At 38.7% G+C, this 18721-nt stretch overlaps 1 protein-coding gene across 8 annotated transcripts in view; it reads left to right on the top strand.

The window, feature by feature from the left end:
• AKT3 (AKT serine/threonine kinase 3) overlaps positions 1-18721 on the top strand; it is a 306203-nt gene that overhangs the window by 130852 nt on the left and 156630 nt on the right. For 7 of the 8 annotated variants that reach the window (XM_038542732.1, XM_038542730.1, XM_038542731.1 and 4 more), the window contains one exon: positions 2156-2281. The exons of the other annotated variant lie outside the window; for it this stretch is intronic. In XM_038542732.1, the coding sequence (XP_038398660.1) occupies positions 2156-2281 (126 nt within the window). The remainder of the gene's footprint in view (positions 1-2155; positions 2282-18721) is intronic. 8 annotated transcript variants of the gene reach the window in all.

The following is an 18721-nucleotide window of genomic DNA, read 5'->3' as shown; positions in this document are numbered from 1 at the left end:
CATTCATTTGGTAGATTATTATTCAGCACCTATCACGTGGTGAGCACTGGAGTGGGTGCTTGGAATATATCACTGCAAGGAGAAAGAACTCACAGTACTTAGGACCAATGGTGAAAATCAAGTTCTGAAGAAAAAATAGAATATATCTGCCATTGTGAGCTTGATGGCTTCCCAGTGCCTACTTTTCTGATGATACTTTGCTAATAAAATGTGTCAATACTTGAAAGATTAGTATATCTCAGTGGACCAGTGTCTCCTAAATAGCCAAAGTGTGGTGTTGCAGAACCATGCATAGTATAAAAGATTCACTCAGTGTGTAATATAGACCAGTGGATTTTCACTTAACGGGGTGCAACAGTTTCCTTGACATGGTTTCAAATTCTACGCTGCAGTTAGCCTTTCAGAAAACTTCAAAGAAAACCATAACTATCTGAATACTCCTGCCCTTCCTGGCTACATACCTGTTGAACCAGATTGCTTTCTGTATTTTAAACTGAAACAACATACCACAGTAGATTGAATACAGAAGCAGGTATGAGAACCTGGCTATCTTCTGTGAAGCCAAACATCAAAGAGTTTTTTTTAAGTGGAAAGAAGTTATGCTCTTTCACTGATTTTTTTTTGTTTTAGAAAATGTAACTATTTTCATAAAAATGTATGAGTTACATTACACATAATGAGTTTATTATTTTTAAAGGAAGTAATAAAAGAATTTAAATTTTCATTTTGGTTCCTGATACAGTAAACCTAGATGTAGTCTACCTACATACACTGTTGAAGTTGTCAGAGTTAAAGCTGTAAAGAGGTGTGAGTTAAGGAGCTTTAAGAACTGCTGATCTACATCTGAAATATATGTTAGAGTGAGATTATGAAGGAGCTTACGTTTGATGCTAAGAGACTAGTGCTAAACAAGAAGGAGTCAGAAATTTTTGAGCAGAATAGTGATATAAATCAAAGTGGTACACACATCAGGATTAATCTGGAGGGGGATAAATGCGTGAGGATGAAAGCGGGGTGAGCAGGACTGGGCCCAGGCACAGCACAGCAGCAGAAGGGTGAGGTGTGAGAGCCCCCTTTAGGTTGGCCTGGATGAGAGACTTGCCAAGGCAGCGCTGACCTAGCGTCAGCACGGGGAATAGCCCTGTGTTGTTAGCTAAAGCTTGCGTAGCTGCGGTCCAGGGAAGAAGCTGACCTGTAGGGAAAGTGGAGCTCTGTTCAGTTTTTTGTGGGACTGTGATTCAGCATTTTGAGATTGAAGAACCAAGTAGAAATATCCAGGAGAGAACTGACGAATTTGAGACCAGCTGGCCTTCTGTGTCTTTTGGTGTCACACAGAGTACCTCTGTTTCTTAAAATTAAGATGAGTCCCTCCTTAGGCAAGCATCTTGGGATCTGGTTGCTATAAAGGTCTATTTTGGTAGTTAGGTGATAGTTTATATCAAAATTTGATACATATGCATTTATTGATTATTATGTGCTTGGCATTGTACCATGTGTTCTTACAGTTATTACGGTTTGTGTGAGCATGTGTGTGGTTTTTAAGCTCCGGTAACTCATGGTCTTTCAGTCTTTCATTTCCTTGACTTATTTACAGAATTGCACAGAAGGTAATTTCTCTATTCAGAACAATAAAATGTTGTTTAAACAAGTTCTGATCAAGATTTAACAATGAAAACAGACTTTTCCCCCTTTCTTCTTAAAAAATGACACAATTAGTCAGTTAGTACTTGGAAAACAAACATCTATTTTATGTTCCTCCTTATGATAAGTGTTTTTCATCAAAATTCCTTGATACTGTGTGTGGGTGATTTACCAAGGCTTTTTAAAATGGTTGAAATATGCTCTAACAACCATCTGATAAAATGAAAAACTGAATAAAATGTGTACTCAGATGAATGATTCTCTGAAGAAATAATAGTGCAAATGAATTATCAAAGTGTGAAATCATTAAAAACAAAACATGTTTGAGTTTTTATTGAATCTTAATTGCAGGCTTATGTATTTTCTTTTGTAAGCTAAGTTAAAAGAAAATTGCCTAACTAAATTTTTGGAGGCCAGTGTTGTAGGACATATATTGTACCATAATTTATTTTTCACATAAAAGCTGCTGTTCATTTTTTTCCCCAGCATTAACATGCATGCTTTCCTCATGTAGGAGAATATATAAAAAACTGGAGGCCAAGATATTTCCTTTTGAAGACAGATGGCTCATTCATAGGATATAAAGAGAAACCTCAAGATGTGGATTTACCTTATCCCCTCAACAACTTTTCAGTGGCAAGTAAGTTCATTATGATTATTGATTCACCTTGTATTTATTTATCTATATGACCTCATGTATCAGATATACTGCATTACAGGAGAAGCCTATGCAAAAGTTTAGGTTTGTATTTAAGTGCTGGGAAATTTTCAGCTTTGATAGAATTTCAGTTTCTTAGTATAGGGGTTATTGATAGTATATGGTCTTATATAATTCAATATTGTTGAATATAGAACTTAAATGTGATAAATACAATTCACCAAATATGTACGTCAAGTTTTTCTTTATAAAATATAAATAGAGACCTTTGAACTCGGTTGCTAAGTGACATTGATTGTAAGATGTTGCAGTACCTGGTACATTTTTAATCAGTTTCCTGTCATGACCTTAGCTCTTTTTGTTGATCATATGATGAAAAACAAGTGATCTACTTTAGAAATTATCTTCTGGGGAGATTTTATGTTTGAAGTTCAATTTTTCTTCCTTACAAATACTTCAGAAAAATGTTTGTAATGAAAATTGATTTAATTATATATTTTCATGAACATAGCACAAAATAAATGGAAAGATTCTGCTGCTGGTGACACTGGCAAGGTATCATTGCTGTGTTATAACCAGGCTCTTAAAGCTGGTGGTTTTACTGATTAATCAATGGAAGAGTTTTTCTACATCAATTCAGAAATATATTTGAAAACTCATGTTAGGTTAAGATAAACTTGCATAAAAGCTAAAGTCTGTACCCTTGAGATAAAATCTTTAGCCAGACACCATTCTTAATTTTGATTTTGGTTGTATGTTGTTTTGTGTTAGTTTCATTTGAAAAAGATAGGAGGTAAAGATTGAAGCAAAAAAATAAAATGAAAAATAACATCAAATAGCAACAAAAAACCCAAGATAACAAAAGTCCTTGAATGTTATAAAAGTCATTTTAAAATTGGATAGAGCCCCAGCCCGTTTTATGGATACTATTTTTTAATTTTTTAAAATAAGGTAAAGCCATAAACCAAAGGGTTTGTGAAATCAGTTGAGTGGCAAGAATACTAACTTAAAAAAAAAATAAACCCAGACACCTCTCCATTTCTATAAATGGATTCTTATGTAGGGATTTCATTTTTTAAGAAGTGACAACTCTGTTAATCTGTATGTATTAGTTAAGGAAACCATTTTTCCCCTAACTAGAATGCTTGTTAGGTATTTATGGCTTTCTTTTAGTAGAGAATGATTTTTAAAATCCTGTTGTCAATTGAAAATAATATCTTGTATTTTGTATTGACTTAAGAGTATGTTTTCATTCTATAGATCTTTTGGGTGAGCATTTACTTTAAAGTGATAGAAATTGGCTTTTAAAACACTAACTGCACATATTATCTCCTACATGAAACAAGTCCAGTTTCTTAGTTTCTCTATTTTACTAGCAAATGGTATTGGTTTGCCTGCAATAATTTATAAAAGTACAGAACTCCTGTATCTGCTGATCAAAATGCAGCATTTTTTGACCTTATGAAATTTCACACCCCAACAAGTTTTAAAGACATACTGTATGTCACAGTCTGCCAACATCTGCTCCAACACTTCCACTGGCAGAGGCGACGATAAATGCTGCACTCTTGGGGAGAGATCCTGTTTAGTGACTGACTGTCAGCCTACCCACGAAATAAATATTAGTCGACATCTGGAATCTTCACTGGTAAAACCAAGTAGTCGTAGGTGATTGACTCCAGCGAACAAGTGAGGTTGTGGAGCAGCTCCTTCATTTTCAGCAGGGTGTTAACATGTGTCTTACACCAGATAAACTGGGTAAAACTGATGGTTCTTAAAATTGGACTTCCTGCTATCTTAAACTGCCATGCAGAACAACAAGCAATGAGATGGACGCTGGCTGGCAAAGAAGTACCAGGGTCAGCTTTGCCACGGGAACGAGTGTGACCTGGGATGGGTGATTCTCTGGAGTTCTGGGCGTGATAGGAACACTTGTCTCCTCCCTGCTGTGGTTCTGCTAGGGGTGGTTTGAGTAGCCCTTGAAAAAGGGACTAGGAATTCAGTCACGTAGGGGAGAGTGGTATTTTGGGCCAAGGGGGACAAAGACTGTTTTTATGAGACATTAAGAGGGGGAACAGTTGGATGAAGGGAGTGTTTACTTGGCCAATGGTTTCCCTCTGGCCCTGGCCCCCTTGAGCATGTGAGAAAAGGGACGATTTTACCAGGTATTTCTAAAGTGTGTTGGGAGACATATTCGTGTACATTTTGCTGATAGCTACGCGAGTCCTCTATTTTTCCTGACAATTAAAAATGTTACTTAATTTTAATTTAAATTTAAGTCGTGGGTTTTCTTGGAATTTTACCAAAATAGGCTTCTTATCCATCTGAAAAAGTGAAGTATGAGAACTAGCAGGGACTTGGAATCCCTCTTCCCAATCTTCACTGAATTCCACATTCCTTCCTTTCTGATTTAAAATTCCCCCAGAGATGCCATATGCTCATTGTTTCTCTTTCTTAATCCACCACCGCCTAGCTTTCTCTCTCTGTCACATGATTGAAACCAATCTCAGTAGGTTCTCCAGCGACCACTTACCTGCTCAGCCAAGCAGAAATCCTGCCATCCTACTTTTCTTGGATTGACACCTTAGACTGCATTTCGTACCTTTGTTCACCCTTCTCTCTTGGCATAACCTCTCCTGTTGTGTCCTGGGAGGCTGTCTTCCTGGTTTTCCTTTGCCTGTTCCTTGCATCATGGTATCTCACTGGTTCTGGCCAAGGATACTTCTCATTTTGTTCCTGCTCCCTGGGTGATCACCTTCACTTAGAAGGTTTCTATTACCCACTGGATATATCTTATTACCACAGTACATATCTTTGGGGCAGGCCTCTCTCCTGAGCGACAGGTTGTTGTATTCAAGCAATTGTTGGACATCTCTCCCCATGTATTTCTGGGACTCAGCCTGTCCTAAGCTGGATTCAAGATAATCTTGTCAATTATACCCCCTCCAGAAACCTGGGTCCATTCCATGCCTTCCCTCCCACCTTTCACATCTTCACCCCATTCCCAATTCATTTGTTTCTACTGATTTTGCAGCTTACTGTTTGAACTTCTGTCCATCCTTTCCTATAATCACCCTAGAACATGTGCTCACCATCTCTACTCTAGGTTCTTTTTTTTTTTTTTTTTAAGATTTTATTTATTTATTCATGAGAGAGAGAGAGGCAGAGACAGAGGCAGAGGGAGAAGCAGGCTCCCTACAGGGAGCCCTGTGTGGGACTCAATCCTGGAACCCCAGGATCACACACTGAGCCAAAGGCAGATGCTCGACCACTGAGCCACCCAGGCGTCCCTCTACTCTAGGTTCTTAACTAGGCATTCTGCCTCTAGATTCGACCACTTACATTCTTCCTTTTCATGACTTCTCATGACAGTGACCTTTCCACAGGTAAGTGCTGACTATGCCATTCCACTGTGAGAGCCCTGCCCTAGATCCTCATTGCCTGCTGGACAAAATCCAGCTTCCTTAATATATCCTGTGGGCATGTCCTCAGTCTGACCTCTGCTTTGGACCCTTGCTTTCTGTGTCTCCTGCTGGCCAGTCACACTTCAACAGCAGTGAAGCATGTGTGTGATTCCCTGTGCTAACTAACTCCACGGCTCTTCTGCTCTGAGAATTTGTTTATGCTCTTCCCTCTGACTGGACTGGCCTTCTCTCCTCTATTTGTGTGGATAATTTTTTTTTTATCCTGTAAGCTTTAATTCAACCCAGCAAATGTACCACTGGGTATTTACCCTAAAGATACTGATGTAGTGAAATGCTGGGATACCTGTACCCCAATATTCATAGCAACAATGTCCACAATAGCCAAACTGTGAAAGGAATCATGGTGTCCTTTGGCAGATGAATGGATAAAGAAGATGTGGTATATATGTATGTATATATATGTGTGTGTATACATACATATATATACACACACACACACACACACACATATATATATACACACACTATGGAATATTACTCAGCCATTAGAAATGACAAATACCCACCATTTGCTTTGACATGGATGGAACTGGAGGGTATTAATGTTGAGTGAAATAATATAGTCGGAGAAGGACAATCATCATATGGTTTCACTCATCTGTGGAATATAAGAAATAGTGAAAGGGATTATAAGGGAAAGGAGGGGAACTGAGTGTGAAAAATTAGAGGGAGACTAACCATGAGAGACTCCTAATTCTGGGAAACAAAGGGTTGCAGAAGGGGGAATGGAGTAATTGGGTAATGGGCACTAAGGAGGGTACTTAATGGAATGAGCACTGGGTGTTATGCTATATGTAGGCAAATTGAATTTAAATTAAAAAGAAAAAAGATTTAGGGGCAGTTGGTTAAGTGTCTGCCTTTGACTCAGGCCATGATACTGGGGTCCTGGCATGGAGCCCCATGTTGGAGCTCCCTGCTCAGTGGGGGGTCTGCTTCTCTTCCTTCTGCCCCCCACTCCTCGCTCATGTTCTATTTCATATTAATAAAATCTTTTTTAAAAAGATGTAATTTAGACTTAAATTCACAGCCTCATTCCTTGCTGAATTAGTCTTCCCTGCTCTTCACAAAACTGTTCTCTTTTGTTGTTATTGCATTGTTTTGGTGTTATGTGTTCATATGTTATGTCTCATCTACTTATCTGAGTTATTTTAGGATAAAGAGCCTAACGTTAAATAATATACCTCCTTATATCTCCTAGGGCTTATATATTAGGGCCTAATAACCGTTTTTGAATGAGTGTTTGAAAACAACTAATCCGGATTTTTCCTGTTTTAGATGAGAAGAAAGAGGCTTTTAGAAATTGAGTGATCTGTTTTAGGTTGTTGAACTAGGGTAGTGGTAGCCAAGTATTAAGGTTGGAACTCAGATTTCTCTCCCCTCATTTACATTTTGTTTCCCTCCCCCACCCCCTTGTACCATTTTCTCTAGGTTAAGAGCCTTGAGATCTAATTTGGGGTTAGAGTTCCGACACTTCAAATTGCTAGGTGTCCTTTGGCATGCAGAATGTAGACTCCATGCCCCCTGAGATATGGATAAAAACATTTGACTTTCATCCTTCTTTGGGAGGATCACATATGAACTTTATGTGAAGGTTCCTTCTTAAAGATAGTGTTGTGGAGGGATCCCTGGGTGGCGCAGCTGTTTAGCGCCTGCCTTTGGCCCAGGGCACGATCCTGGAGACCAGGGATCAAATCCCACGTCAGGCTCCCGGTGCATGGAGCTTCTCCCTCTGCCTATGTCTCTGCCTTTCTCTCTCTCTCTCTCTCTCTCTCTCTCTCTGTGACTATCATAAATTAAAAAAAAAAAAAATTTAAAGATAGTGTTGTGGAAATGAAACGTCAGTAAAAAATTGTTTTCAAGCAAAGTGTATCTTAATCAGAATTATGATTTGGTCAGTTGCTCATTGTAGAATGAGATTACCCTTGCACAGGAAACATTACATCATGACCGAAGGAGGATACGGGCACATACACACCAGCACTGCTGCAAAGCTGTGCTCACACATACTTTGAGTGCAATAGCTGGGCTACCCAGTATTCATGGTCTCAGACATGTTGACAGTTACCAGCCCAACTGGTAAAGTAAAGCAGTTCCTCAGTGGAGAGTTGGAACATCTGTCCATGTCTTGGGGCTCATCCTACTTTTAATCTCCTCCCTTTACTCTCAGTGGGGGGAACAGAGAGGTGTCCCTGTGTCCCTAGCACCACCTCCTACCTTCTTCCATGTTGCAGCTTTTGGTGCATTCTGACACTATCTCTTTCCTCTCTGAAACCTTTCTTCCTTTTTTCAAAAAATAGATCAGTCTGAATTGCTTAGGCCAGTTTTAAAATCGAAATGAAATATTTACTCACTAACCTGTTTTTCTTCTTTTCTTTGTAAGAAGATAAGGAAATTATGGGGCTTAAACCTGCCAAAAAACATCTTTACCTCTGAATAAATATTAGACACGGAGATTTTAAATATGTAGAAAAATCAGTTGATTTCTACTACTGCTTTCACTGTGGTTATTTATGGCAATAGAGAAATTGCTTATGGCTTGATCCTTAGTCTTACATAACATATAATACAACCTGGAATATCAACCTATAAATCTAGAATAACTCTATACCATATAGGTATAGAATCATTGCAGGGGATCAGAATAGCTCACTTTTAAAGGGTTTATTGATCATCAGAACCATACTAGCACTAACCGGAATATAAGGTGCAGTTTTTGAATGTAGGAATTTGTCAGTGACTCTGGAAGACATGGACACACATAACAATGGGAGGAGAGAGGACGCTGGTTGCCAGAATAAATTTTATAGAAAATAAGTGGCTGTAGAAGTTGAGAGACTAGGTAAAGGTAAACAAGGGTGACTAGGTAACAATTTTAACAGGAGCTCTGAAGGATAGGTCATAACAGAAGATTTTGGAAGAAGGAGGATATTCACGGTGAAGTTAACAACATACATAGGCAAGCATATGAAGTCTGGAATTAATGAGTAGCTTATTTTGTGAATAGAATAGGCAATATCATAGGTAGAGAATTTCTGTTGGAGAGAAAACAAGATTAGATACATTGTAATCAGATTGTAAAAGGTCTTGAATGCCAGTATGATGTTTTTAGTGGAAACCAGTTGGAAACCATTGGAGACTTTTAAGCGTTAGGTGTCCAAATCAGTGTTTGATTAAAAAAAAAAAAAAACGGAATCTACCTGGTGATAATGGAAGGCAAACCATGCTCTTCCCTCCGTGAGTCCATTGGTCACCAAGGCATTGTCTTGGTTTCCTTAGTTTGCCATCTCACTGCTATCATCCTAGTTTAATTCTTCATCAGTTCCTCCCTGGACTATTTGGATAGTCTACTAATGGATCTCTTGCCTTCTATATATTCTTCTCTCTGGAGTATTTGAAGCAATGCATAGGATAGATTCAGCTTCCAAAAAAATTCTTTTTCAAGTATCATCTCCTTCCTCAGAAAAATCCCAAATTTCTCCCTTTGTCATGGGAGGAAGATGATCATTGTGATTTTTTAATGTGTTTTTAAAAAAGGTTTTATTTATTCAGAGCACACAGGAACGGAGGGAGAGTGAGAGAGAGAAAAATCTCAAGCAGACTCCCCTCAATCCCATGACCCTGAGATTTTGACCTGAGCCAAAATCAACAGTCAGATGCTTAACCAACTGAGCCACCCAGATGCCCCTATTTTTAAATGTATTATATATCAACAGTTAAACACTTGCCCAAGTCAAAACTGTGTTTATACTCTATATAGTTTCAGGATTACTTTTTCCTTTTTATTATTCCATATGTTTTCTTTTTGACATACATTGCTACTTCTATTAGGTTGAGTTACATATGAAGTTCTTAACCTCATTTTTGTTTTTAGTGATTTTTAAACAATTTTATGTACTTGACTATTTGAAGATTTGGTGCTTTTTTCCCCCTACTAAATGTGATCAGATTTTTAGGCAAACAAAAAGTTATATCTGATAATAGTAGCATCTCACTGTATGGAGTAGATGCCTTACTTAAAAATTGATCATACAGTGAATGAGTGCAACTGTAATCCGCTTTCCTTCTGTCATTTTTATAGGTGGTACTATATTCATTTATTTGCAAATTTTAATCCATAATCAAAGTTTAGAATGGGGAATGGAGAAACCCTATTTTTTAATATTTTATTTATTCATTCATGAGAGACACAGAGAGACAGAGAGGCAGAGACACAGTCAGAGGGAGAAGCAGGCTCCATGCAGGGAGACCGATGTGGGATTCCATCCCAGGACCTGGGATCACACCCTGAGCCCAAGGTAGATGCTCAACCACTGAGCCACCCGGGCGTCCCAGAGAAAACCTTTTTAAAAAACACTTTAAAAGGAGATCATAGGGCAGCCTGGGTGGCTCAGCAGTTTAGCACTGCCTTCAGCCCAGAGCGTGATCCTAGAGATCCGGGTTTGAGTTCCACATCAGGCTCCCTGCATGCATGGAGCCTGCTTCTCCCTCTGCCTGTATCTCTGCCTCTCTCTCGGTCTCTCATGAATAAATAAATAAAATCCTTAAAAAATAAAAAAAAATCATGTTTGGAAAATGACGACGAGTAATAATGCCCTAATTAGTCACATATTTTCTTCCTCTCATCTAATACCGCAAGAAAAAAATTTCCACAGAATTTCTCTTCTTCCTTCTTTTTTTCTGTAATAAACAACAAATGTGCAAAAAGAAAAAGTAGAATTCTGTTTTCATGGATATGGCTGTGGAATCCAGAGTTTCAAATCCAGCTCCTAGGTGTGAGAGCAACCCTCTGCATCTCTGAAATATTTCATCAATTCCATGTCTTTTATAAGCATAAATGTACACATGACTTATGTGAGTGTCCTATTAGTTAATCTCACTGTTGTAACACTTCCTTCAGTGGAATATTGTCAGTCTTCTAATGTCTAGTGTCATCACCTCCCTAGAGGCTTCCCTGAGCGCTCTCTTACCCCCTTCCCTGATTGACTTGAATCTAATCTATAGTTGGGCCTTTACCTTCAAAACCTCATTTGTCAGAATATAAATTAGTGGCAGGGGCAGGGGTGGCTTATGTAGAACCCAAGGGAATGATAAATTTCTAGAGCACAATGCCTGTGTATACTCATTTAAAACATTTCCTATAACATTTATTACAGGATCTGTATGCCAGAAGGTCATCTGACTGGAGTCAAAAGACCTGAGTTTGAGTCTTGGTTCTGCTCCTTTGCTAGTGTGTGATCTTGGGCAAATCACATAACTTCTCTGATCTTCATTTTTGTCATCCTTAAATATGAAAGTTAATAAATACCTACTTCTCAGGATTATGGTGAGGATTAAATGAGATGCTGTAAAAAAAATATTTAAAAACCCTAAATGCTGTATGTGAACACACTTTATAAATTGTGAAATGCTATACAAATAAAACTATTACTGTAGGATGGGAGATACTCAGTAAAATTTTGCTCAGTTGAGTTAAATGGCAGCCATTTCTCCCTCTCCAGCTAAATTACATTGGAATGGGAAGGAAACTGCTTGATTGTTTTTTTTTTTTTTTCTTTTTTTTTTTTAAAGATCACTAGAAGTTTGAGGTAGAAAGTATTTGCAGCACTCTTCGAGTTGAGGACAGATGCTATTGCTTGGATGGGTGGGGCGGGAATCTCAATTTCATTTAATACCAAGAACTTTGATCTGTAAGGGTGAGGTCTTGTGACTAAACCACATGAGCTAGACCCTCAAACCACACTTGTAGCCTCCTCTGGCCAAGGGAGGGAGGATCAGGGCTGGTGCAGGGGCATCTCCCTGGCCTCCGAGGACCTGGGTGCAGACCACATTCTTCAAACTTTCAAGCTTGAAGGTCAGAACTTCCACAGGGGAATGATCCGAGTGACTGTTTTTATGCCTTATTTTAATCACAAGTGGTTTTTGGTTTTTGATAAAAGTAATAAAATTATCCAGTATCTTTCTGACTGTCTTAAGAGGATCCCTTGGTTACCATCCATTGGGGGAAATTTTTAAAATAATTTGGTTTTTCCATTAGATGATGACTTTTTTGAAAGATGGAGGATGCAGTGGGGCTTGTTCTTAGGGGAAGGCGAGCTTCAGTAGCTTACCTTAAATGATGTGAAGGTACCCTGGCAGAGCCAACCTTCCTCCCTCCCTCTTCCTCCTCTTCACTCTCTACTCCCCTGTACTACCTTCCATCCCTCCCTCTTCTCTTCCCTCCCTCCTCCTCTTCATCCTCTCTTCTTTCCCTCCTCCCCTCTCTGAACCTTCCTGAGGTTAACAGTTAACTGCCATTTATTCAAAGATATTTCCATAAAAGAACAGACTACATGTAATTATTTTCACTGAATTATTCTTAAACATTCTGCCTTGGACTCTTTCCTTGACTCTCTTTCCTAGATGCCCCACCTAACAGTGTCACAGGCTGAATTCTGTTTTTGAAATCCTCCACCTTGTGTGTGTATGATTTAAAGTAACACAACTTGGGGACGCCTGGGTGGCTCGGCGGTTGAGCTTCTGCCTTCGGCTCAGGGTGTGATCCCACGGTCCGGGGATCGAGTCCCACATCAGGCTCCCTATATGGAGCCTGCTTCTCCCTGCCTGTGCCTCTGCCTCTCTCTCTCTCTCTCTCTCTCTCTCTCTGCGTCTCTCATGAATAAATAAATAAAATCTTAAAAAAAAAATAAAGTAACACAACTTGGAAACATGAGAGTTTCACAATAAATATTGAAACGTAGTTTTAGGAAACCCAACTTCTAATGGATATTCAGGAAGTTTTTAGTGAGAGTCTCTGGTGGTCTCAACATTGTACTAGGTACTGGGGGAAAACAGAACCAAGGAAGGAAAGAAACCAGCCTTCCTTTGGGCACTGCACTATGCCAGGCCCTCTCACATGTGTTCTCCCATCTAATCCTCACAGCGCTCTGAGGAGAGTATCATGTTCTCTCCTTTAGAGACTGAGGAAGGTGATGTGACTTGGTTGAAGTCACTTATCTGAAAGATAGCTGGGCCAGGATTTTACCCCATGTATCCCAAGGGGCTAACCTTGAAGCCTCTGTTCTTTTCATAATCCACAGGTCTGGGTTAGCCCTTGGTTTCAGAGAGTTTATAACCCAGTAGCAAAACTCTGCCCCAGACCATTGGGATTGGTATTCTGAGATGTCTCCTGCTTCAGTCCTGAAGTAAGTTTTACAATTAACACATTGAGAAGAGCTTGGGAGAAGGGAGGATCATTAAGAAGACGTTCTTAGAAATTGAGATTGTTTAGAGAAATAGTAAGATTTCGAAAGATGAAGCACATTCCAGGTAACAGGAATAGCCTTAATTTGAAATGTTATTTCTGAGAAAGTTCAGCTGAATCTCTTATTGTTGATTTAAATGAGTATGAGCTCCTCAGATATGAATGAAAGCTCCAGATGGTATGTTATTTTTTTTATCCCTGTATAGAGTGAAAAATATCAAAGGAGGAAGGAGGATAAATGATAGGAATGAATATGGCACTTGAAATCTGTAGCAGAATGCTGTGATAGTACCAGACACTTTGTTTTCTCAGGGTCAGAGTTAGGCACGAGCCTTCCTGTTAGCTTACCTGGCATGGCATGTGCAGCTCATGTAGTAACATTGCTGTCCATTGTCTTTCCTATTAGGGTATCAAAGAATTTTACTGATGCAAAGAAATACTATTCCTTTTTAAAATCCCCTCCTGAAGCCAGTGTGTTTTCTTCAGCTAAAAAGGTTTTAAATGATAGCTTTTCTCTTGGAAAAGGGTACATTATCTTTTTATCTGTTTATTTAAAAAAACATAAACCCCTGACTCTTAAATAAAGGAAAGCTAAGGTGACATAGACGATGGGTACTGGGTGGGAGGCTCTCCGCCTGCAGACTGTGTATAAGAAGCAGGTATGTGGATTTATCCACACACTTGTGTACTCTTTTACATTAAGTTAATTATTAATGGGCCAATATAGCTCATTGTTTCAGGTAAAAACTTACTGAATATGTAACACCTCATAACATGAGCCAGCCTGTGATGCTAAGGATCCCTGTACTGTTGTTTTATCTCTATTACTGATCCTAGCATTTTCCTCCATGATACCCTTCCATCTCTGAAGGGTAAAAATAATTCTTTTTGCACACCATTCTGACTATACTCATTTATGACCTGATTAGGTTTATAGATTGTTTTGGGTTGAACTGAATGTGGATATCTACCTGATTTATTTGTTTAATTTCCAGGAAGGAGATGTTTGTGTAATTTTTTTTAAATTGTAGAGTAAAAACTGATTATATGCCCATCAGATTTGGTGCTTTCTGCCACTTTATAATTAATACATAGGAAATTAAGAGGGACCCAAGGAAGGGATGCCTGGGTGGCTCAATGGTTTAGCGCCTGCCTTCGGCCCAGGGTGTGATCCTAGAGTCCCAGAACCGAGTTCCGCATCAGGCTCCCCATGGGGAGCCTGCTTCTCCCTCTGCCTGTGTCTCTGCCTCTCTCTCTCTCTGTGTCTCTCATGAATAAATAAATAAAATCTTAAAAAAAAAAAAAAAAAGAGGGACCTAAGGAAGCAAGGAAAGAGAATTGGTATTTATAAGGAGCCTGCTCTGTACCAGGTTCTTTATTTATGTGATCACGTTTTGTCTTGACAAGAAGAACATGAAATAAAATTACCTAAAAAACCCCAAATGAGATAATGTAACCCAAACCTGGAGAGATTAAGAACCTTTCCCAAGCCTCAAAGCAGATAGAGGGCAGAGCTGTGATTTGGGCTCTGGTCCATCTGACATCTGGCTATAGTGCATTGAATCATATGTGGAGCTCAGAGATGACAGCCCTCTTCAAGTAGGGTCTAGTCAGTGCCCCCAGAAACTCTGTGCTGTGCCCAGGATTATACACAGTAGGTTTAATAGCAGACTCTCAGTGTTCTCCAGAACTGTATTTTATGCCATAGTGATTCTATTTATGCTGTAGCAAGGGGACAGACATGCAGGTGATACCTAGGTGGCCAATCATTTGATAGGAGTTTATTATGTAATATTTGTTGGTCCTGCAACCACCCGGGACTCATGTGTGGTGAGGGAAGTAGGATGAAGGATCTTTGTAGTCCTTCCTGGGGACACGCAGTGATTTGCCTATCAGCAACACATAGTCATTCCTTGAGACATTCAGTCTACTGAGAAGTACAATAATAGTAATTACCACTTGTGTGCTCTGGACTTTATATATTTGTTGTTAATCCTACTAAAGGTTTCTGGGATATGTAATATCTCTTCCTGATAGTCGGAAAACTAGGCTCTTGGAGTTTGCCAGTGGTCATGTCAGGTGATAGAGCTGGAAACCAAACCCACAGCTTTCAGGTTTCAAGGTCAGTGATTTTTCTATACCACGGCTTGACTAAAGAAAGCATCTCAGGCCACCTCAGGTGTACGAGATTTTCTAGCATGGGCAGTTCAGAAGCTACGGGCTCTCCATGCTTCTAGATGAGTTTGTATGTCAGTATCAGGGATCAAATCTTGTGATTTTCAACTAGTATGGGAAGATTTGTTTCAGAGCTTTTGGCTACTTCTCTTTAAGGAAACAAGCTCAAGGCAGAGGATCCACTAATGTGTGAACATTTCCGACTTCTAATTATGTTAGAGAAGTCAGAGGAGAAACACTAATTTTTAGAAGCAGAATCATCTGGATATTTAGTATGACTCATGATCATTGTATTTTCACAAATTGAACTTGAAGGACACGTGTTTTGTGGATCTCTCTGCAGTTGTATGCTAAATCACTGCCTTTCTGTTTTTCCCCCCCGTCCTATCTTTATGTTAATTTAAATGCATTTATTTATTTATTTATTTATTTATTTATTTATTTATTTATTATTTATTTATTTGAGTAATGTTAAATGAGGCCCAAGGCTGGGGTGCAGGGAAGGACCTTGAAGCCTTGGAATTTGGGACCGCTGTGGAGGAGTTCTTTTGGGGTGGAAATAATACACAATCGAGCAGATGCTAATGGAAAAATGAAATGCAGGGAGAGAGAAAAGAGGCTAGGGTGGCTGTGTGAGAGTTTCATGGAGGAGAGGACATTGCCCCTTTATTACAATAATGTTTCTGCCCTATAATAAGGTCTTTCATTGCTGGTTCAGCTTTTTTCATTCACTTGTTTTGTGCTCTGCTTCCTGTTACTAATTGTCAGCACAATAGTCTTCCAACTATGAAGTCTCTGTGTCCTTTTGGACCAATTTGTCATTGTCTTTCTCCCTCACCCCCCAACCCATGCTCTCAGAATCTATTACTATGGTTGCATTTTTAGACATTTTTTATGTTTTAAAATGGCAATGCTTTTGAAACATGCCAGAATAGTTTATGATAATTGAATCATCCAACCAGCAACAGTTACTGCTTCCAAAAGCACACTGATGAAGTTTAAAGTTTCTGTCTCTATAGGATATTCTTATAAAGTAATTGAAAATAAACATGCAGTACTCTCTTTATAGCATTATTTCATGAGCATCATGTCCTTTGAGCTTCATCCTCGTCCTGTGGATGTAGGATATTTTGTTAAACAGTATTATTGATGGAACTCAAAGATTCTTAGGAGTATCTGTGCCTGTAGGAAGTTACATTTTTATTGTTTTCCCACCAATGGCTCTTGATTCTTATTTTTTTTAAAAAAAGATTTTATTTATTCATGAGAGACACCAGAGAGAGAGGCAGAGACATAGGCAGAGGGAGAAGCAGGCTCCCTGTGGGGAGTCTGATGTGGGACTCAATCTCAGGACCCCAGGATTGAGACCTGAGCCAAAGGAAGACAACCACTGAGCCACCCAGGTGGCTCTTGATTTTTATAGATTATTATTATTTTAAGAAATCTGCAAATCTGTAGGGTTGGCTTAGATTGACAAGCCCGAATAAATTCTGGCTATCAGATTCCAGGCACGTGGTACATGTTACATGTCAATTCTTGTTCAGTTTTTAACATTTTGGCCAATAAATATTCTAAATGTGCTCTCAGCCTTGTACCAATAATTTAATACTGACAGAGAGACATTTTTCAAATGTAATTTCTATGAAGAAATTCTGAAACAGTATTATTCCTTGACAGTTGATCTTCCACTCGGAGCTTAGAGCTTCCCTTGTCTTATGATCATGTGATCCAAGTCTATTGGTGCTGATTTTCAGTGAAAATAGATGATTTTCATCTATTTTCTCAATAGATGGCAGTTTTTTTGAGGGCACAAAAACTAAACAACAAATTTGGACAGTTTTCTTTGGGGAAAAGATTTCAGTACTCTCTATATGTCACCTGTTTCTGTCAATTCAACTGCAGAAAACCCATAAGTGTAGTATACAATGTTCATTAGAAAGAAAGAAAACTTTACTTCTTCTCTCGTAAGTAGCTGACATTCCTAAAACAGAATGTGACATACGAAGAGGAGCCACGGATTTAGGGCTAGAAAACGTAGATTTGAGACTCTGTTTTACAACCCTAACAACTTGATGGTTTTGATTAAGTGACTTAAAAACCAGATGCTTCCATTCTTTTATTTGTGGAGTAGAAATGATAAAGATGCTCTAAAACATTATTGGGGAGATGAAGGGAAAAATAATGCATGTAAAATCTTAATGTGGTGAGGCAGCAGATAATAGGCCAAAATAATGACTTGGTACTTCACTCTTCAAAAAAATTTTTGGAGAAATGTGTAGTGGAAATCAAGGTCTCCCTACTGATTTAAATTGGGAAAAAAGATTGAAGATGAGTTGTTGTTTTTTTGTTTGTTTGTTTTTTGGGGTTTTTTGTTTTTGTTTTTGTTTTTGATTTGGTAAATTCTGCTGGACTCGGCGAACTGCTTATTCCAAAGTATGCTCTTCATTTGCAGTGCAACATAGCACTTACACTGATTTTGACATGAAGTATTTTGGTTCTATAGTGAAAGCCCAGAGGCCTCTTTATGGTAATGATCGAAACTTTTTAAAGTCAGGATAGCTTATCTGGAGTCAATATTCCCAAATGGAAAATGAGACATCTCTGTCTTCTCCTTAAAGTCAGAAGTTGTTAGAGAGTTTTCCAGATAGGTCAGATTGTGACAATGACTCTTTGGTTATCTTTATATATGTTTTTCATGAAATTAATAGGCTTGTTGGTTTATAATCTTCCAAAACTCATTGTTTCTTTGGACTGTTCCCTGTCTTACTCTGAATAGATAGGCCCATCTTTTAATTTTTCTCCAAGGGAAAAGTCCTTTAACTATTCTATAACTCTAATCCTTTCTATGAGGGAAGGAAAGTTATCTCTTAAGTGTTAGAGCTATAACTGTGCAATCAAGGATTTGATTAGGCTTTATTTTTTTTTTAATTTTTATTTATTTATGATAGTCACACAGAGAGAGAGAGAGAGAGGCAGAGACACAGGCAGAGGGAGAAGCAGGTTCCATGCACCGGGAGCTCGACGTGGGATTCGATCCTGGGTCTCCAGGATCGTGCCCTGGGCCAAAGGCAGGCGCTAAACCGCTGCGCCACCCAGGGATCCCTTGATTAGGCTTTAAATACTTTTTTTTCAAATTGATGTTTTCAGGATTTATTTATACATATATGTAAACTAAACTGTACAATTAAATTTTGAAGATATAAGTAAGATTGAGTTGGGAGAGATCATAAAGTAAATTGTGTTTCTAAGGGCATGTGAACTTTAAAATATTGAGATTGTTACACAAGAGAAAGAAGATTATTTGTGATAAACTCTTACATCAGAAATGTTTTCTGAAGCTTTTTTTTGTTTGTTTGAATTCTGGCTGTGATGAATAAAACAGAACAATTAGAAGTACCAGATCCCCTGAAACTTAAAGTATAGTTAAGGAGACGTGCATGAAACAGCCTGCATGTAATAGTGTGTGATCAGGTACCGGCATGTGGAATGTAAATGTTAAGTGCACTAGATCTGCAGGAATCG

Source organism: Canis lupus, chromosome 7, assembly GCF_011100685.1.
Source record: "Canis lupus familiaris isolate Mischka breed German Shepherd chromosome 7, alternate assembly UU_Cfam_GSD_1.0, whole genome shotgun sequence".
Classification (NCBI taxonomy): Eukaryota; Metazoa; Chordata; class Mammalia; order Carnivora; family Canidae; genus Canis; species Canis lupus.
Note: the sequence above shows the minus strand (reverse complement) of the source record. Positions and strands in the feature narration are given on the sequence as shown.